The sequence below is a fragment of the Heloderma suspectum genome, chromosome 2 (assembly GCF_057233095.1).
Source record: "Heloderma suspectum isolate Gila_16-S chromosome 2, 16-S_ref, whole genome shotgun sequence".
Classification (NCBI taxonomy): Eukaryota; Metazoa; Chordata; class Lepidosauria; order Squamata; family Helodermatidae; genus Heloderma; species Heloderma suspectum.
This window is the reverse complement of record NC_139459.1, coordinates 189,774,015-189,791,775: the sequence shown is the minus strand read 5'-3', so window position 1 is coordinate 189,791,775 and position 17,761 is coordinate 189,774,015. Positions and strand designations below refer to the sequence as shown.

The window sequence follows — 17,761 nt, the reverse complement described above, 5'->3', positions numbered from 1 at the left end:
AACATTCAAAGCCCTGGATGTATGAATCTATCACTTTCAGTTTCTCCCACATTTTCAGTTTTTTTGTTTTTTAAATCTCAAGTTAAGGATGTATGGGAGATTCATTTCAGTTCATTTTAGATCAGGATTTGTGTCACAGACAGAACACATACTCAAACGCACCCTGTGGTTGAGGCCCGCACATTCCTGAGTTTGCAGTGTGATTTGTGGACCCTCCAAAATGCATTCAAAAGCATGCATAGGGATGTACGAAAGTCCCTTACCTGAACCAAAATTTGCTTCGCGGTGGGGGGGAGGCGCTTTGTCCCTCCCCCCTGAAATTCTGGCTGGGGGGAGGCGCCCCGTCCCTCACCCCCAAAATTCTGGCCGGGGGGGAGGTGCCCCGTCCCTCCCGCCGCGAATCCTGGCCAGCTGCGACGCAAATGGCGGCGGCCATAGCCACCGTTTGCATCCCTGCAGTCAGCTGTGATAGGCTACGTAAATGTTTACGTAGCCTATCACGGCTGAGTGGGAAAAAAAACACCGCGCGTACACAAATGGCGGCGCCCATGGGCGCCGCCATCTGCATACGCGCGGTTTTGTTTTGTTTTTTCACTCAGCCGTGATAGGCCACGTAAACATTTACGTAGCCTATCACGGTGTTTTTTAAAAATCTAGCTGTGATAGGCTAAGGCTACGTAAATCTTTACGTAGCCTATCATGTTTTTTTTTTTAACTTGGAAATGGCGGCAGCCGGTCAGAAGACCGGCCGCCGCCGCCGCCGCCACCGAACTGCCGCCGCCGCCGCCAGGGACATTCGCACAAGGTAAGTCCCATCCCGGGGCGGGGGGGCGGGGGGGCAGACCGTTTCGCCACCAATTTCGGGGGGCCAAATGCGCTGGCATTCGGCCTTCCCGAGATTTGTGGTGAAATTCTCTGACATCCCTATTGAAAACTGTGCATAAAAATGTATACTTTTGAAAAATGTGCACAAACACACTTTAATTTGTGGCATAAGAATGCATACATTTGAAAGATGTAAAGCCTTGTGGCCAAACTACACATGATGATGATGGTGGAAGATCTGTGATTGGATTTTCCAACCTCTTTTTTTTTTAACTTTAAAGTAGGCAAGTGGGCACTAGGGATATGTATACAAGCAAAACTTGAGTTCATCAAAGTCTTCCTAATTCTTTTCCAAAGGTCATTCTGTTTTGTGTTTGATCAGACTGCAATCTTTACATTTTTCTTTTCACATGAAAGTTAGTGTGCATTTTCATGCATATCTTTTCCAAATGTATACATCCGTTGTGAGCATCTTTGAAATGTGTGCATTCTTCTTCCATTGATTAAACCGTGCTTGTGGCCTTGTGCATACTTTTCAGGAGTACACATTTTTCATGCACATTTTTCAAATGTACACATGCTGTCTGTGTCGAACACAATTTTTGGTCCGTGAATCATTAGGAAATGCTCAAACTCAACCGCAGATGGCATTCAAATCTATCTTCAGTGCAGGAGTTAAATCCTGATGAAAAATGAACTGAAAGAAATTTCTCATCCCTAGTGGGCACCAAGTTTGTCTGGAGCAATCATGCTTGGAGAGACTGTACTTAATCCATTTTCTTTGGGCCAGTCACCTGATCTAAATTCCAATTCCCTTGCTCATATTTGCTCCTTGGAGAGATAAAAAAATATTTTTTTAAAAAATCTTCCTACCCATGACTGCTTTAAAGGAAAATAAAAATGTCAAAAGGTCTGATTACAGGTATGTATTTATCCAGGGAGCTCAACCCAATGTACATGGATCTCCCCACCCACCCATTTTCATCCTCACAACAATCCTGTGAGGTAGGTGACTTGCCCAAGAACACCCTGTGAAATTCACAGCCAGGAGGGGATTTGAACCTGGGTCTCCCTGGTACTAGCCTGACATGCCAGCTGCTACACCACAACCTCTTGTGTCATGATGTCCAGTCTGGCCCTTAAAAGTACGCTTTTGAAAATATCCTTCAACAACCAATCACAGAAAACCCAAGCTTTTGTCCTATGTATGTCATATTTGTTGGGTGAAGTTCTTTCAGGGCATGTTCCCCTCTGAGGTGATCTTTAAATGTTACTGGCTTAAAGGGGCATGCTGATTCTGCGAGAAAGACCCATAGAATCAGGCCTATTCATGTGGTCGGAGACATGTCGTCAGATGAACCCATGGAACAGTACGTCCCATGGTCCTTCTGCACCATTTACAGGGCAGCTGACTCTAACAGTAGAGAGCCTCAGGCTCAGGGAGTTCCCGCTGGAACAGATGTACTGCCGTCACAGGGAGCCCGCACTCATGCCTCGGGCCCTGTACTTCTCCTGGCTGTTGTCAGATGTCCGAGGACTATGGAGAAAGAGTTGATGACCACATGCTAGTCCCACATCACCTGTGCAGGCCTTAGTGTGAGTAAATGGCCACAATTTGTCAAGGAGGGGCATGGTTTTGGGACCCCAGCAATGCGTATGGACAGTGGTAATCAGGGGAATGGGGAGAGAAGATTCTCAGCATGCCCAGTCTTCAAGATGAAACGGGGGGCATGCACTGGTGGGCAGGGGGAGGGGGGAGGAGGGCATACCACTTAGTAGTTAGGGATGTACAGATCAGTCTACATCTAGTCCCTGTGAGTTTCTCATGTATTTAATCATAAGTCCATTCCGTCCAATTTCCACATTGTTTTGCTTTTTTTTTTTTTTAAGTATACAATCATTCACAATTATTTTTGTACACATCTTTCCATTACGTATGTATTTTGTATGCATCATTTAATTTTAAAAATTTTTTTATGGCATCATTACTAATGACCCAAAGTGCGCAATCCGAAGGATAACTGTGTTCTGATCCACACATTGGCTGGAAAATGTCAAGTTGGTTTGCTTTAAAATGCAGACTAAATGAAATTCTCCAGCCTCCCTAGTAATAACTAGTGTGGTATTATGAATACAGGCCAGTCATTCTGTCAAGCAAAGGGAGTTGTAGCTTTGGCATGCATACCATGTACACAGGCCCATTTCATTGCTTGTCACAATAGTCTTTCCATATATGGGGCCAGTACCTGACCGCTAATATAGGTATTTCTGAGGAATTATATGTTGAAGAAACAGCAGAGGGTGCCCCAACCCATCCCCATATGCCACCCCCTTTCTCACTCAAGGAAGCCTGACCTTAGCTGTAGCCTAGGTCCTCTCTCAACTAACCACTCTCCAGGTTGATCATGGTCCCACCGCCAAGACCTGCAGTTTTGACCTGCACAGCTTTCCATCCCACAAGGTCAATGCACCCACTCTCCCACCTATGACATGCCTCAGGCTTTGCCCTGTTGGAGCTCCCCACTTCAAGAAAATGATGGTCCAACAAGGCTCTGCAGATGTAAGGTGGAGGCATCAGCTTGTATGTTCATGATCCCACAAGAAGCATTCCGTACACCCACAGAATATTTATTCTTGCAGTATTTTAGGCCTTTTGTGCCAAACCATCTTCGTTCTCTCTGTATTTTAACCAATGGTGCAGTGCAACTGTGTGTATGTACATGTGTACATTAGGCAGCCTTAAAGCTACAAAACTCATGATGCAGTGTGATTGTGAGGAAAGAAATTAGCAACATGCATACTCTCTCTCTCTCTCTCTCTCTCTCTCTCCCTCTCTCTCTCTCTCTCTCACACACACACACACACACCCCACCCTGAGGGCTTTTAATTGAACTTATGGCAGCATCAGAATCCTGCCAGAATTCAGATAAACAAAAGGACAGGAAAGTTGTTGCCCTGGGGTCAGAAGAATGGATTTGAAAATGGAGCTCATTCCCTGGGTTTGGGGGCACATGCCTAACTTTGTAAGGCATGTGGTGGAGAGAGTGTGCTTTCGGCTGGTGGCACATGAAGTTGGGACAAAATCAGTGACTACCAGATCCATCATTTACCCATGGCAGGAAGCACTCACCACCATACATCTGTTTTCAAACTAGGCTCTTTCTGAGACTGGGATTCATCATCTCTCAGAAAAGTGAACAGACGCAGCGGACCCTGAGGTTTGCGAGAACAGCCTCTGTGTTTTGACATTGCTTCTGAGATTCGTTCCCCTCCTTAAATTCAGCCAGTTACAGTTACTGCCTTCTTTGTGCAGCATTTTGACCCCAACCCTAACATCCATAACAATCAGGCATCTCCTTCCCGCCCCTAGATCTATTACACCGGCTGCTCCATGAATCCTGCTAGATCGTTCGGTCCTGCAGTGGTTGTGGGCGACTTTGACAGCCACTGGGTAAGTAAGATTCTAGAAGGCTTGTACTCTAAGAGTTCAAAGATGGAAATTCTTCTCTATTTGGAACACCCCCATTCTCACGCCAAGGCGCATGGGCTGATTGCCCCCACACACTACTCTTATCGGCCAGCTGTGTGCTGCATTCCGTTCAAGAACCTTGAACCACTCTGCTTTTAAGTGAGTTCAGGACAGGACATCACAAGGTAACTGAATTTGTAATTGAGGAGGGGGAGAGGAGGGAAAGGACTGGACTGCTTAAAGGAGGGAACATCACAGACATGGAAATGCACCATAGAAGGGGGCGGGACACGAAAGGGCCCCATGCTGCAGAGCTGCTCCAACTTGGAGTGCCATTACTGCTTCTCCTCCTCCTCCGTAACAGCCTGCTCATTCACCTATCCTGTGGCTTGCCTTTGTTCATCCATCTGCATGTGCATGCATGTGCAATGCAGACAAATGCGCCTTTCCCCATTCAGAGAGATAATACTTTTAGGCTGTCACTCTTTGCCCGCTTCTCTGGGAGTAAGCCAGCTTGTGCTCAACAGGGCTTACTTCTGAGTAGACATGCATAGGATCACACTGTTAGTGATCCAGATGAAGGGGATGAAAGAAACCTGGAAAAGAGCAATTCTAGCACATCACATTAACCCTTTTTGAACAAAGTCATGCCCCAAATGCAAAATAGCCACAAAGCAAGGGAGAGTTTCCAGACATTGGGATCTTCCCCAGTAAAACAGGGCCCACTGGAGCCTATGCAAGGCCAGCATGAAACATGGCCATATGAGCTGCTCCAGCCATGTGACCCTGTCTTGGTTCCTAGGATCAGGAGGCCTGTTGGCATTGCAGAGCAGAATAATTCTACTATAGGAGAATAATACTATACGGAGGTGAGAGCTGCCAATCGGAACAGAGATGAAATGGCTGATTGGCAACAACAACAGTGGTGGTGAACCACAGGCAATTGTTGCCTAGCTGACTGGGCTGGGATGCAACAGGAAGAGGCTTAAGTAGTTTGCTCTTCGTGACTTGGCAATCGATTACAAACCCACTCTGGCTCTAGTTAACAGCTGTGTGAACTCTTCAGATTCTGGTTTGAGCCAGCTTCAGGGCAGTTTCTCACTAGATCTGCAATGTGTGTGTGTGTGTGTGTTGTTGTTCAGTATGTTTGGAGATGACTTAACATTTGTGTTCAATGAGGTGAAAGAATGGAGGAAGAAAAATCTCTTTGGCAGCTGTCTGTGTATTCTTTAAATTCCCACATTGTGGGTCAAACTGCAGACATCTTCGATATATATTGCACTCGCTTGTGAGATTTGTAATAATACAGCAATCAGATTTGCAACTGGGGTCAGTGTTGATGCATTGTTTATTTTTTCTGCTATTTCTAAATAGCAGTCTGGTCTTCAAAGGATGGGAATAGTAGTCTTACATATCTGGGGGGTATCAGGTTGGGGAAGGCTGAAATTGAGGATGCTTTCAAATAGAGGACTGTGTTCTGTGCAGTAGGACAACTGGACACCCTGCAAAAAGGTGTCCAGAAGAGTATCTGGCCACACACTGGTTAAGCTGCTTAGATCCTAGAGAGAGGCAAGGCATGGATGTATAGGTAAAATGAGAAGAAAACCAGAAGTCAGAGTCAGAGGAGGTGTGACCTTGACAGAAGCTGGAAAGGGGCTTAGTGAATGCAGGTGGGACTTGGGAGGGGTAGAGCGAGCCCAGAGCGAGAAGGAGAAGGCAAGAAGGAGAAGCCTGAAAGGACTCAGAGAAGCAAAGTTGGAGATCGAATGGCTGGAAAGGAGAGCTGCATGGGACCAGGAGTGCAGAATATACTGAACCACACAGTGAACTGAAATAATGAACCAATTCTTTTGGTCAGAGGCCATCTAGTTAATTCTACAGTGGCATCCAGACCTTCTGTCCCCCAGTAAATTAGTTGCAATATGTTGAAAAATACCAGCACCACCTTGAGATGGAATTGTGAAGTCTAGTTTGAGAAACCTACCTACTGTGTTTTGGTACCAGGTTTTATGTGGCTACTGGTTGGTCAGCAACCTCACTGGTCTCATTTCTTCCCTCAGGTCTTCTGGCTGGGCCCAATGGCTGGAGCAGTGGTTGCTTCCTTGCTCTACAACTATGCTCTCTTCCCCCATGCAAAGACCCTCTCGGAGAGGCTAGCAATCTTCAAAGGCTATGAACCAGAGGAAGACTGGGAGGAGCGTGATGTCCGCAGGAGGCAATCGATGGAGCTTCACTCCCCACAGACCCTGCCTCGGGGGGTGATGGAGAAAGCCTAGGCCAGCACTAATGACCAGCGGAAAGAGCAGGCCATAGCTAGCCATGTTCACTGGCATTTACCTCTGAGTCAAACATGCATTTATACATGCTGCAAATGCTCAGTGCATGTCAAGCTTCTCCCCCTGGGAGCAGTATGTTTATCTGTGATGGGCATCCATGGAGCTTAACTCTTTAGCTCAAGTTACAAAAGATGCACCTTTAGCTCTGAAAAATCCCCCAAAGAGCTTTAAGCTCTATTTATAGATCAACAGAGCCATCACACTGCACTATCCTGTGCATCCTAAGGGATAAGTTCAAAGGGCATTGTTTTTCTTCCCTGTGTCCACTTATCTACATTTCCTCTGGATCTCTAGAATTCTGGTCATAGGGCAGAAGTCATAACAATCGATGCACATAAAACAAGCATTTATTTCCCTTGAGGAAATAGCAACCACAACTTTTGACGTTCTAACACTGGCATCCAGAACAACGGCCAGGGAAATTCATGGAAACACACGCATGTCATCGTTAAATCCTAAGCATGTACAGTAGATTCAGAAGCAAGTCCCCTTTATTCAATGAGACTTACTTCAAAGTAAGCCGTAGGATGCAAATCCTAAACACACTTACTAGGTAAGTAGGCCCCATTGGACAAAGCGGGACTTGAGTAAATATGCACTCTCAGTCTCACAGACATTTGCAATTTTGCTTCTCAGCCAAGTTCCCACTCGGCATACGGTGGTCCCTTGTTATGGTTTTATACCATTGATTTAAAATGTATGCAGACGTTTTAAACAAAAAGCGTACTGGTGTACAAGCAGAGTTTATGGCCAAACCATAATTAGGATGAGCTGAAATTTACCGCTCAAAATGATACATAGTGTTTTCAAAAGGTGTTTGTAACTAACCCAGAGTTTTCCCTTACATCACAAAGTTAATTGACTTCCTCCTCTTTGCTTTCTGATGCACCATTGTCATTGATGCACTCAAACTGGCACATTTTTGCAAAGTTGAAAGAGAAGGAATCACCCTGGCTAGATTATGCATTGGTTTCCTTACACACCTGCACTTTTCTTTTTAAAGCCAAGTTAAATGGTTTAACTGACAGGCAAGCTTTATATTCCTGTATAAGCTCATTGTCATCACTAATGACAGCTGTTTTTGCAGAGCTCAATAGATAATTCTGTTGCTTTTGGACACTTTTCTGAATGATGGGAACTGGTGTGTGTGTTTTGTAGTTTGGGTGGTGTGTGTGAGTGTGTGGGTGTGTATGTTAGTCTTTGAAATGCAAGGATAAATATTACTTTCTTGTTTCTTTCATGTAGCATCTTTTAAGCTAATGTGATCTTTATTCTGATAATTTGGGGTACTTTTTATATGATTTACATTTTAAAAAAAGTTTTACTACATCTTGTGTTTGGCACAATATGCCTTTGATTCTGCTGGGTTATAGAGACACAGCTCTACTTCACTACCTAATGCAAAGTTCACCTTCTTCCGACAGTGGTGAAGATGATGGTGTGAATCAGTATCTATCAAATAAAGCTGAAGATGAAAACGTTAAACTGAAGGTGTTTCCATTCCACACTATGGATGGGGGAGAAATTTGTTTGGTTCACATTTCAATGTGCTATTGGTTTGTACTTTAGAACCAATATATGATTTGAAACTCAGTAATCAAAATCAAAGCGGAGAAGTAAAATTTGAAGTGCAGAATTTCAAATTCTGAATTTTCCTAGCCAAATTTTGAATTTGTTTGAAATTGTATTTTGGATCTTGTTTTTATTTCTTGTGTTTTGGATGGAGACTCAGCAAAGAGCAAGGTGCCATTACATACATATGCAAACATCACAGATATTTATCACAAATCTTTTCATCCAAAAACCATAACATACCCTATTTTTAGACATAGGGGGACACCAGAAGCAAAAAGTCACTGCCCATCCCTATATGCTGTGGGTCTGATGAAAATTCCCCCATAGCTTTGCACGTGTGTGTATATGAAACACAAAAGGAAGTGCAGTCTGATGGATGAATGGATTGTAGCATGTGACCCAAGGCAGTTCAAAAGGCCTCAAAAAAGGGCAGTGTTTTGATTCTCCTTTTAATCTTCAGGAATTATCTCTTTTACTTTAATTCAAGTAGAATCATATACAACCCTCCTCCCCTGTGCAGGTAAATGCAAGTTAAAATGAGTCACTAATCAGAGCAGCAACTGAACCATTAGTTGGGGGAGGGAGAAGAAAAGACCCCACCTGTTTCTCCAAGCAGAACAAGCATTCACACAGAAAATCCAACCCAGCCTTGGATTTAAGAACCCAGCTCTAGGATTCCCCTTTATGGACAAATGCAGCCTGACTAGTAACTGCTTCTGGCCTAAAGTGTAAACAGTCATATAGGCAGAAATGAAATCTGAACTCTAGCATGAACAGAAGCTCTTTGTGGCTTTGGTATAGTGATATGATGGAATGATAACATACCTCTGTTCCTGGCTTTGCTCTGTGACCTTGGATAAATCAGTGACAGACAGATCCTTTTCTTGAGCCATTGCACCATCCAATTGGGGGGTTAGGATGGGGAAGCAATGATTATGTGATATTGTAATGGCATTGCAAGCTGATCCAGTACATCTTTTTGATGAGATAGCATTGGTGGTAATGGCCACTGTTGACAGCTGTCACACAGTGGCATCATGCAAAGACCTAGAACTGTACAGAAAATGAATGCAGTGGCAACAAAGGAAGCAGGACTGAGTGAGATACATCTATACGGAACAGCTGTGTCAGCACTGCACCCCCCACACACTTTTTGGTATTGAGTAACCTTTCACAGGGGGACTAAAACAACTTAAAAACTGACCTACTGGAACCCTGTAGACCAACCGACCCCACCTTTGGTCTTGCCAGATGTTCTGGACTACAACTCCCATCAGTCCTGACCATTGACCATATTGGCTGGGGCTGACATAGCCCAAAACATCTGGATTGATGCAGATTGTAGAAAACTGTAGTAATAGACCAATATTCCATTTCTAGTGGCAGCCTACCAGAAGCTCACACAGAAGCAATGCCTGATCGGAGGTCTGTTGTCTTTGAATATGGATGCTCCAGTTTCTTATTCCCATGGCTAGTAGCCACTGACAATGACAGACCAATCCCCCAATGGTTGGACCCAGATTTATGCTGAATCAACTGCACGGGTGGAAGGGGACTTCCCCGCCCCTGCCCCTTTCCCACAGCTGCCCCTCCAGGCCCATGAAGATGCTACACAGAGAGTCAGGAGACCCTGCTGAATGGGGCGAGTTGTGGTGTGGGGGGAGGGGGGATCCCCAAGAATCAGGTGGAGGGACCTTCCATGAGTCAAGCCCTTCCTCCCACAGAAGGCAGATGCTGGATTCAACCCCATAAATGTGTCTATTCCTCTTTTAAAGCCCCCTGAGCTAGTGGCTACTAGCATGGCTGATGATGACAATGGCTTAATAGAGAAACATTCATTGGATGAATGAAATATGCATTGCTTGTTTTATTTACAACATGTATATATTGCTCCTCATCTAAACAGATTCTGGAGTGGTGAACAATAAAAAGATAAAAGAATAAAACAAATATTAATAATATTGTTTTTTAAAAGAATACCAATACACGCCATGGCTGGTCAGTCAGGGAAGGCTTGTTGAAATAATAAAAAAAAGCCTTAACCAGGTGCTAGAAACAAAACACTGTTGTTGCTTCCTTGTTGTTGCGACCTCCAAAGGCAGGTAGTTCCACAGAGAGGGCCCACCACACTGAAGTCTTCAATCAGGCCATGTGGATCCACTAGGAGCACCCCATCTGATGACCTCAGTGACCGGGCAGGTCACTAAGGGAGAAAGCACTCTCTGAAGCATCCTGGTCCCAAGTTGTTTAGGACATTATGCCCTAGTAACAAAACTTTAAACTTGACCTAGTAGCAAATAGGCAGCCAGTGCAGTTCCCTCAGCAAAGGAGTTACATGCTGAAAAAGGGCAGCTCCTGACAACAGCTGAGTTGCTGCATTCTGCACTAGCTCCAACTTCTGGACCAACCTTAAGGGTTAGCTCCACATAGAGTGTGTTGCAACAGTCCAGTCTTGAGGTTACTAGCACCTGTATCACTGTGACCAAGCTATCCCTGTCCAGGAGAGGCTGTAGTTGGCGAACCAGCCGAAGCTGGTAAAAGGCACTCTTGAGCTGCCATGGCCACTTGGGCCTCAGCGTCAGCGACAATGATGGATCTAGGAGTACCCCCAGACTATGAACCTGATCTTTCAGGGGGAGTACAACCCCATCCAGAACAGGCAATGAGCCTATCTCCCAGATTTGGGAACCATTCAGCCACAGGGCTCCCGTCTTGCCCAGATTCAGCTTCAGTTTATTGGCCTTCATCCAGGCCATTACTGTGTTTAGTCACTGATCCAGGACTTGCACAGCCTCTCCTGATTCAGATTTCACAGGGAGATAGAGCTGCATGTCATCAGCGTACTGATGGCACTTGGCTCCAAATCCCCTAATGACTGCTTCCAGCAGCTTCATATAGATGTTAAACAATATTGGGGACAGGATGGTACCCTGCAGAACTCTATGGCTCGATTGCCAAGGGCCGAAAAATGATCACTCAACATTACTCTCTGAGATTGACCCCCCAGGTAAGACCAGAACCACTGTGACACAGTTCTCCAATGGCCAGCCCACAGTGCCAATCTAGGAGGATACCATGGTGAATAGTATCAAAAACCGATGAAAGATCAAGCAGAATGAACTGGGTCACACTCCACCCTGTTCCTCCCTTGATAAAGGTCATCCATCAGGGTGACCAAGGCTTCAGTCCAATAACAATAACCAGGTCAAAAACCAAAATGACAGTGGATGACTCTGTCCACACCATACATTATTTTATAAACCTCTGTCGTGCCCCTCCTCATTTACCTGCATTTTTATTCCTCTCTCCCACTTCTTTGTTTATTCTTCACAAGGAAGATGGTCATATAATTTCTATTTCTTCTTCTTCTTCTTCATCTTCTTCTTCTTCTTCTTCTTCTTCTTCGCCTTCACCTTTTTCACATGGGGAGAAAAGAACTGTACTTAATATCTCGGAGAAACTTACCTGTGAAATACAGGATGCCATTGTAGCAACAGTGGGGCAAACTGCTTTGTGTTATAAATCAGCTATCTGTATCAATAACATCAAGAATATGATGCTCTCTATTTGGAAGTGATTCCCAGTAAAATAATCAAGGGAATTTGTTTTCAAGTAAATGTGTTTCATTAGAACTGAGATTTTCCAGGCCGAATTTTTCAAAGCAGAGTAGTCTCAAGAATTTACATGGGGAATACTGTAGGGTAAATGGTTTGAGGAGCACCTCCTTAGTGGCTATTATGATTTACATATTAGTTCTATGTAAATCAGTGAGTGGGTTGGATCCATATTCCATCTTATGTGAGTGGAAGGCATGATGGGCAAGCCCAACAACCTTTTTTCCCCATTGTGTGATGTTTTTCCATTAATGCTAGCATCCTGACCCAGCATACTGGGTTTCTTGAGCACTAGGGATGTGTGAAAGTCACTTACCTTTTCGAAGGGGGTGATTCACGTTGGGGGGGGTGGCGCTCCGCACCTCCCCCTGAAATCCTAACCCAGCCAGCTCTGCTCTGCAGCAACTCCACAGAGCTGCTGGCCGAGTGCATTCGCAGGCGTGCGGAGCCTACGGACGCAAATGGCGGCTATGGCGGCTGCCATTTGCGTTCCTGTTTTTTGCTGTGATAGGCTACATAAATATTTACATAGCCTATCATGGCAAAAAAACAGGGGCAGAAATGGCAGTGGCTACGGTGGCCGCCATTTGCGTTCCCTTTTTTTGCCATGATAGGCTATGTAATCACGGCCTCCGCAGGGATGGAAATGGCATCTCTGCGTTAGCCGTGATAGGCTATGTAAGTATTTACGTAGCCTATCACAGCAAAAATGGGGAAGCGAATGATGGCTGCAGATGCAGCCGCCATTCGCAAAGCAGCGCGAACGGCACCAGGTAAGTGCTCCATTTCACACAACTTTCGCGGGGTGGGGGGCTTCGTTCCGCCACAGATTTTGGGGGGCCAAATGCACTGGCATTCGGCCTCACTGAGATCTGTGATGGAATTCTCTTGACATCCCTATCGAGCACTAGATTCTTTCACAATGTTGCACAACATATCATGCAATGTGCTTTGCCCAGTACATGCACTCTTACTTCAAGCCCAGATTTCAATCTGTGTATGTTGCGTTACGTTACCGCTTGCACAATGTTTTCATGGAACTGTGCCACCACAACTCTTTCATGAGTGCATATCTAGATCCAACCCAATGATTGTTCCAGCCAAAGGCCACCACAATGACTTCTTACAGCAAATCAATACATTAACACACAGTTAGAATTTCTAATCATGATAGGAATGAAATACAGGGATGCAAAATGAGCCATCTTTAATTCAAATTAAAGCTCTATATCTCTACTACAACAGTTTACAGCAATTATATCTAATTCTCTCATTCTGATCTTGTTTGTTTTCAAGACAAAGAGAACTACTTTGTATGTTACATAGGCATTAGCATCACTCGGTAACACCCCCCCCACACACACACACACAGTTTCCATGAGGGCACATAAGCTTAGCAAAAGTTTAAAAAATATACATATTCACTGAAAATGAAATCCACCGTGAGCATCTCTACACCAGCGTAAAAATCACACATTTAAAATGGGTCTTTCTGTTTCCATTTTAAATGCAGGATCACGATGGACTCCCTTTACATGTACTTCTTTCCCCTCCTTTCCCTGCTTATCTGAGTCTTCCATATGTTTTATTATACAGCCGCTAGATGATGCTGTGATCTAGTTCCTCTTATTGTGGGTTTTCCTCTTTTCATGAGGGAACTCAAGCGGAACTCAAGCGCTGTAATTTGATAGCTCATTATCTCCAATTTATTTAAAAATAGAATAACGGTCATTTAGTGTGGGAGACACGCTGGAGGTTGATGATGTCATCTAAAGGACCCACAAACTTCTGTGAGTGAACAATCTCAATAGCAGGATAAAAGCTCCATGTGAAGAAGCCCTACATGTTATTATCCAGAAAATATCAAAAGAATTTAACCAGGTAGGTCACAAACTTTGAGAGAAGGGTGGGGCGAGCATTTGTCTCAAAACTAATGGCCCACTGGAAATACGTTCATCACTTCCTCCATACTTGAAATCCCCACTGTTAACCATAACAACCATTCATTTAATATGAAGTTGCCCATTGTCTATCTAGTTCAGCCTCCCCCAGCCTGGTGCCCCCCAGATGTGTTGGACTGCAACTTCCATACATCCCAGCCAGCATAGCCATCTGCCATGCTAGTTGGGAGTTATGGGAGTTGCAGTCTAATACATCTGGAGGCCACCAGGTTGAGGAAAGCTGATCTAGTCCATCAGTGGGTCTCCATCTGGGGAACCCAAGGCCATCTGGGGAACCCCAGGGGTCTGGATTTGGCCCCCGGTGGGCCAGATTTTGCCCACAGGCCTGACGTTCAAGACCCTTGGTTTAGATCCTAGAAATGTTTACTTGAAAAGTAGCTCCATTGAAATCAGTTGGATTTGATAGCTGCTACGTTCCTATAATATTGACTTTTAAGTCCCTTTTTTCATGCACCTCTTGTCCTCCCACCCCATAAGACACCAAGCAAATTGAGATCTGTAAGGCAGGAAGAGCAAAAAAGATGTTGTGACCATCTCTGTTTCTGTATGTTACGAATGGGTGCTGCCATTTGCGTACGCGCTTTTTTTTTTTTTCCCAAAGTCACCCGTGACAGGCTACGTAATGATTTACGTAGCTTATCACGGCTGACTTTGGAAATCTAGCCGTGATAGGCTACCTAAGTCGTTACGTAGCCTATCACGTGTGTGTTTTGGTTTTTTTTTACATTTAGTTTGTAATGGCAACGGCGGCAGCTGGTCGGAAGACCGGCTGCCGCCCCCGCTGAAATGCCGCCGAAACGCCGCCAGGACCCGCCGCCGAGAGGGACATTCGAAGGAGGTAAGTCCCATCCCGGGGGGGGGGGGCAGAGAATTTCACTGCCAATTTTGGGGGGCCGAATGCGTTGGCATTCAGCCTCCCTGAGATTCGTGGAGAAATTCTCCGCCATCCCTAATCCTTTCCCAATCTTAAACCAGTCCGTTGTTCTGTGGTCTGTTCTTACCGTTGCTACTTGGTCATTATACAGATTCCTCAGGAGGCAGACAAGATGACTTGGTATCCCCATACCACCAAGAACTTGCCACAATTTGTTATGATCCACGCAGTCAAAGGCTTTAGAATAGTCAATAAAACAGAAATAGATGTTTTTCTGAAACTCCCTGGCTTTCTCCATTATCCACCGGATATTGGCAATTTGGTCTCTAATTCCTCTGCCTTTTCTAAACCTAGGTTGTACATCTGGCAATTCTTGTTCCATGAATTGCTAGAGTCTACCTTGCAAAATCTTGAGCATTACCTTACTGGCATGTGAAATAAGTGCCACTGTTGGGTAGTTTGAACTTTCTTTAGTGTTTCGGTTTCCTTTTTGTGATATGGGGATATAAATTGATTTTTTCCAATCTGGTGGCCATTCTTGTGTTTTCCAAATTTGCTGGCATATGGCATGCATCACCTTCACAGCATCATCTTGCAAGATTTTAAACAGTTCAGCTGGGTTACCGTCGTCTCCTGCTGCCTTGTTATTAGCAATGCTTCTTAAGGCCCATTCAACCTCACTCTTCAGGATGTCTGGCTCTAACTCACTGACCACACCATCAAATCTATCCCTGATATTATTATCCTTCCTATACAGATCTTCCGTATATTCTTGCCACCTTTTCTTGATCTCTTCTGCTTCTGTTAGGTCTTTGCCATCTTTGTTTTTGATCATACCCATTTTTGCCTGGAATTTACCTCCGATGTTTCTAATTTTGTGGAAGAGGTCTCTTGTCTTTCCTATTCTATTATCTTCTTCTGCTTCTGTGCATTGCTTGTTTTAAAATAATTCCTTATCTCTTCTGGCTAACCTCTGGAATTTTGCATTTAATTGGGCATATCTCCCCCTATCACTGTTGCCTTTTGCTTTCCTTCTTTCTTGGGCTGCTTCCAGTGTCTCAGCAGACAGCCATCTTGCCTTCTTGGTTTTTCTTTGGGACGTTTTTTGTTGCTGCCTCCTGAACAATGTTGCAAACTTCTGTCCATAGTTCTTCCAGGACCCTATCTACTAAATCTAGTGCCTTAAATCTATTCTTCACCTCCACTGCATATTCATGAGGAATATTAGTGAGCTCATATCTAACTGATCTGTGGGTCTTCCCTATTCTCTTTAGTCTGATTCTAAATTGTGTGCAATAAGTTCGTAATCTGAACTACAGTCTGCTCCAGGTCTTGTTTTTACCGACTGGATAGATATCCACCACCTTTGGCTACAAAGGATGTAGTCAATCTGATTTCGGTGTCGACCATCTGGTGAAGTCCATGTATAAAGTTGTCTTTTAGGTTGTTAGAAGGGAGTGTTTGTTATGCACAGTGAGTTGTCTTGGCAAAATTCTATCAGCCTATGTCCCACTTCATTTTGTTCTCCCAGACCATGCTTGCCTGTAATTCCAGGTGTCGTTTGACTACCCACCTTAGCATTCCAGTTTCCTGTAATGAAAATAACATCTTTTTTTGGCGTACTATCCAGTAGGTGCTGCAGATCCTCATAGAACTGATCTACATCTGCTTCTTCAGCATCTGTGGTTGGGGCATATATTTGGATCACTGTGATGTTAAATGGCTTACCCTGAATTCAAATTGAGATAATTCTATCATTTTTTGATTGTATCCAAGCACTGCTTCAGCCACTTTATTATTAATTATGAAGGCTACTCCATTTCTTCTGTGGTACTCTTGTCCACAGTAGTAGATCTGGTGTAGGGATGTATGAATATCACTTACTGTTTCATTTCGTGGCATTCACGGTGGGGGGGAGGCGCTCCATCCCTCCCCCCGAAATCCTTACCAGCTGGCTCCGCTCTGTGGCGACTCCACAGAGCCGCCGGTCAGGGCTGCCCGCAGCAACATCCAGCCACTGCTGGGCTGCGCAGGGATGCAAATGGTGGCCGCCGTAGGCACCGCCATTTGCATCCCTGTCTTTTGCCATGATAGGCTATGTAAATACTTACGTAGCCTATCACGGCATTCATGGGGAGGTGAATGGTGGCTGCAGATGTGGCCGCCATTCGCAAAGCACCAGCGAACAGCAGCAGGTAAGCTCTGTTCTGCGCACATTTCACAGGGTGGGGGGCTTCGCTCCACCATGGATTCCAGGGGGCCGAATGCGCTGGCATTCGGCCTCCCTGGAATCCGTGGCGAAATTCTCCGCCATCCCTAATCTGATGTGAAGTGGCCCATTCCAGTCCATTTCAGTTCAGACACCCAAAATGTCTATATTTAATCTTGACATCTCCCCAATAACCACAACCAATTTGCCCTAGCTCATAGATCTTACATTCCAGGTTCCTATGGTGTGTTGATTTTTAGAACATCGGATTCATCGTTCACTACCAGCACCGTCGGCCACTAGCTGTCCTTTCGGCTTTGAGCTAACTGCATCATCACATCTGGGGCTGGTTGAACTTCTCCTCTCCCAGTAGCATTTTGGCCATCTTCCAACCTGGGAGTCCCATCTTCCAATGGTATACTGACATATCTCTGGTTGTACTGGTCCATTTAGTTTTCATGGCAAGAATACTGGGGTGGGTTGCCGTTTCCTTCCCCAGGGATTGTATTTAGTCTGACCTCTCTGCCATGACCTTCCCGTCTTGGATGTCCCTTCATGGTTTAGCTCATGGCATCATTGAAGTGCTCAAGCTCCAGCACCATGACAAGGTAACACTCTCTTTTGCTGAAGTCTCACCAAGTACACATTTGTAAATGTATTTCATCCAAATCAGGGAACCTGTAGCCCTCCAGATATTCCCAGACTACAATCCCCAGTATCCTCACCATTGCCCTTGTTGGCTGGGGCTGATGGGAGCTGTAGGTCAAAACATCTGGAGGGCCACAAGTTGCCCACTCCTGATCTAAATGTACACATTTCTAAATATTTCATCCTAAAATACGTATTTGGAAAGCATTTTTGGCATAGGTTTTGAGCCAAGAACTGCATCACAAAATTT

The 17,761-nt window shown here is 44.8% G+C and overlaps 2 protein-coding genes across 2 annotated transcripts in view; one reads left to right on the top strand and one right to left on the bottom strand.

Moving 5' to 3' along the window:
- The window catches only part of LOC146353614 (aquaporin-2-like), a 64,114-nt gene extending 55,836 nt beyond the window's left edge, over window positions 1-8,278 (top strand). Inside the window, exons 5-6 of the mRNA XM_084832307.1 lie at window positions 4,196-4,276; window positions 6,355-8,278. Of these exons, the coding sequence (XP_084688433.1) occupies window positions 4,196-4,276; window positions 6,355-6,570 (297 nt within the window). The 3' untranslated portion in view covers window positions 6,571-8,278. The remainder of the gene's footprint in view (window positions 1-4,195; window positions 4,277-6,354) is intronic.
- Window positions 1-17,761, bottom strand: part of LOC146353610 (exendin-4) — a 491,914-nt gene that overhangs the window by 313,393 nt on the left and 160,760 nt on the right. The window lies entirely within an intron of this gene.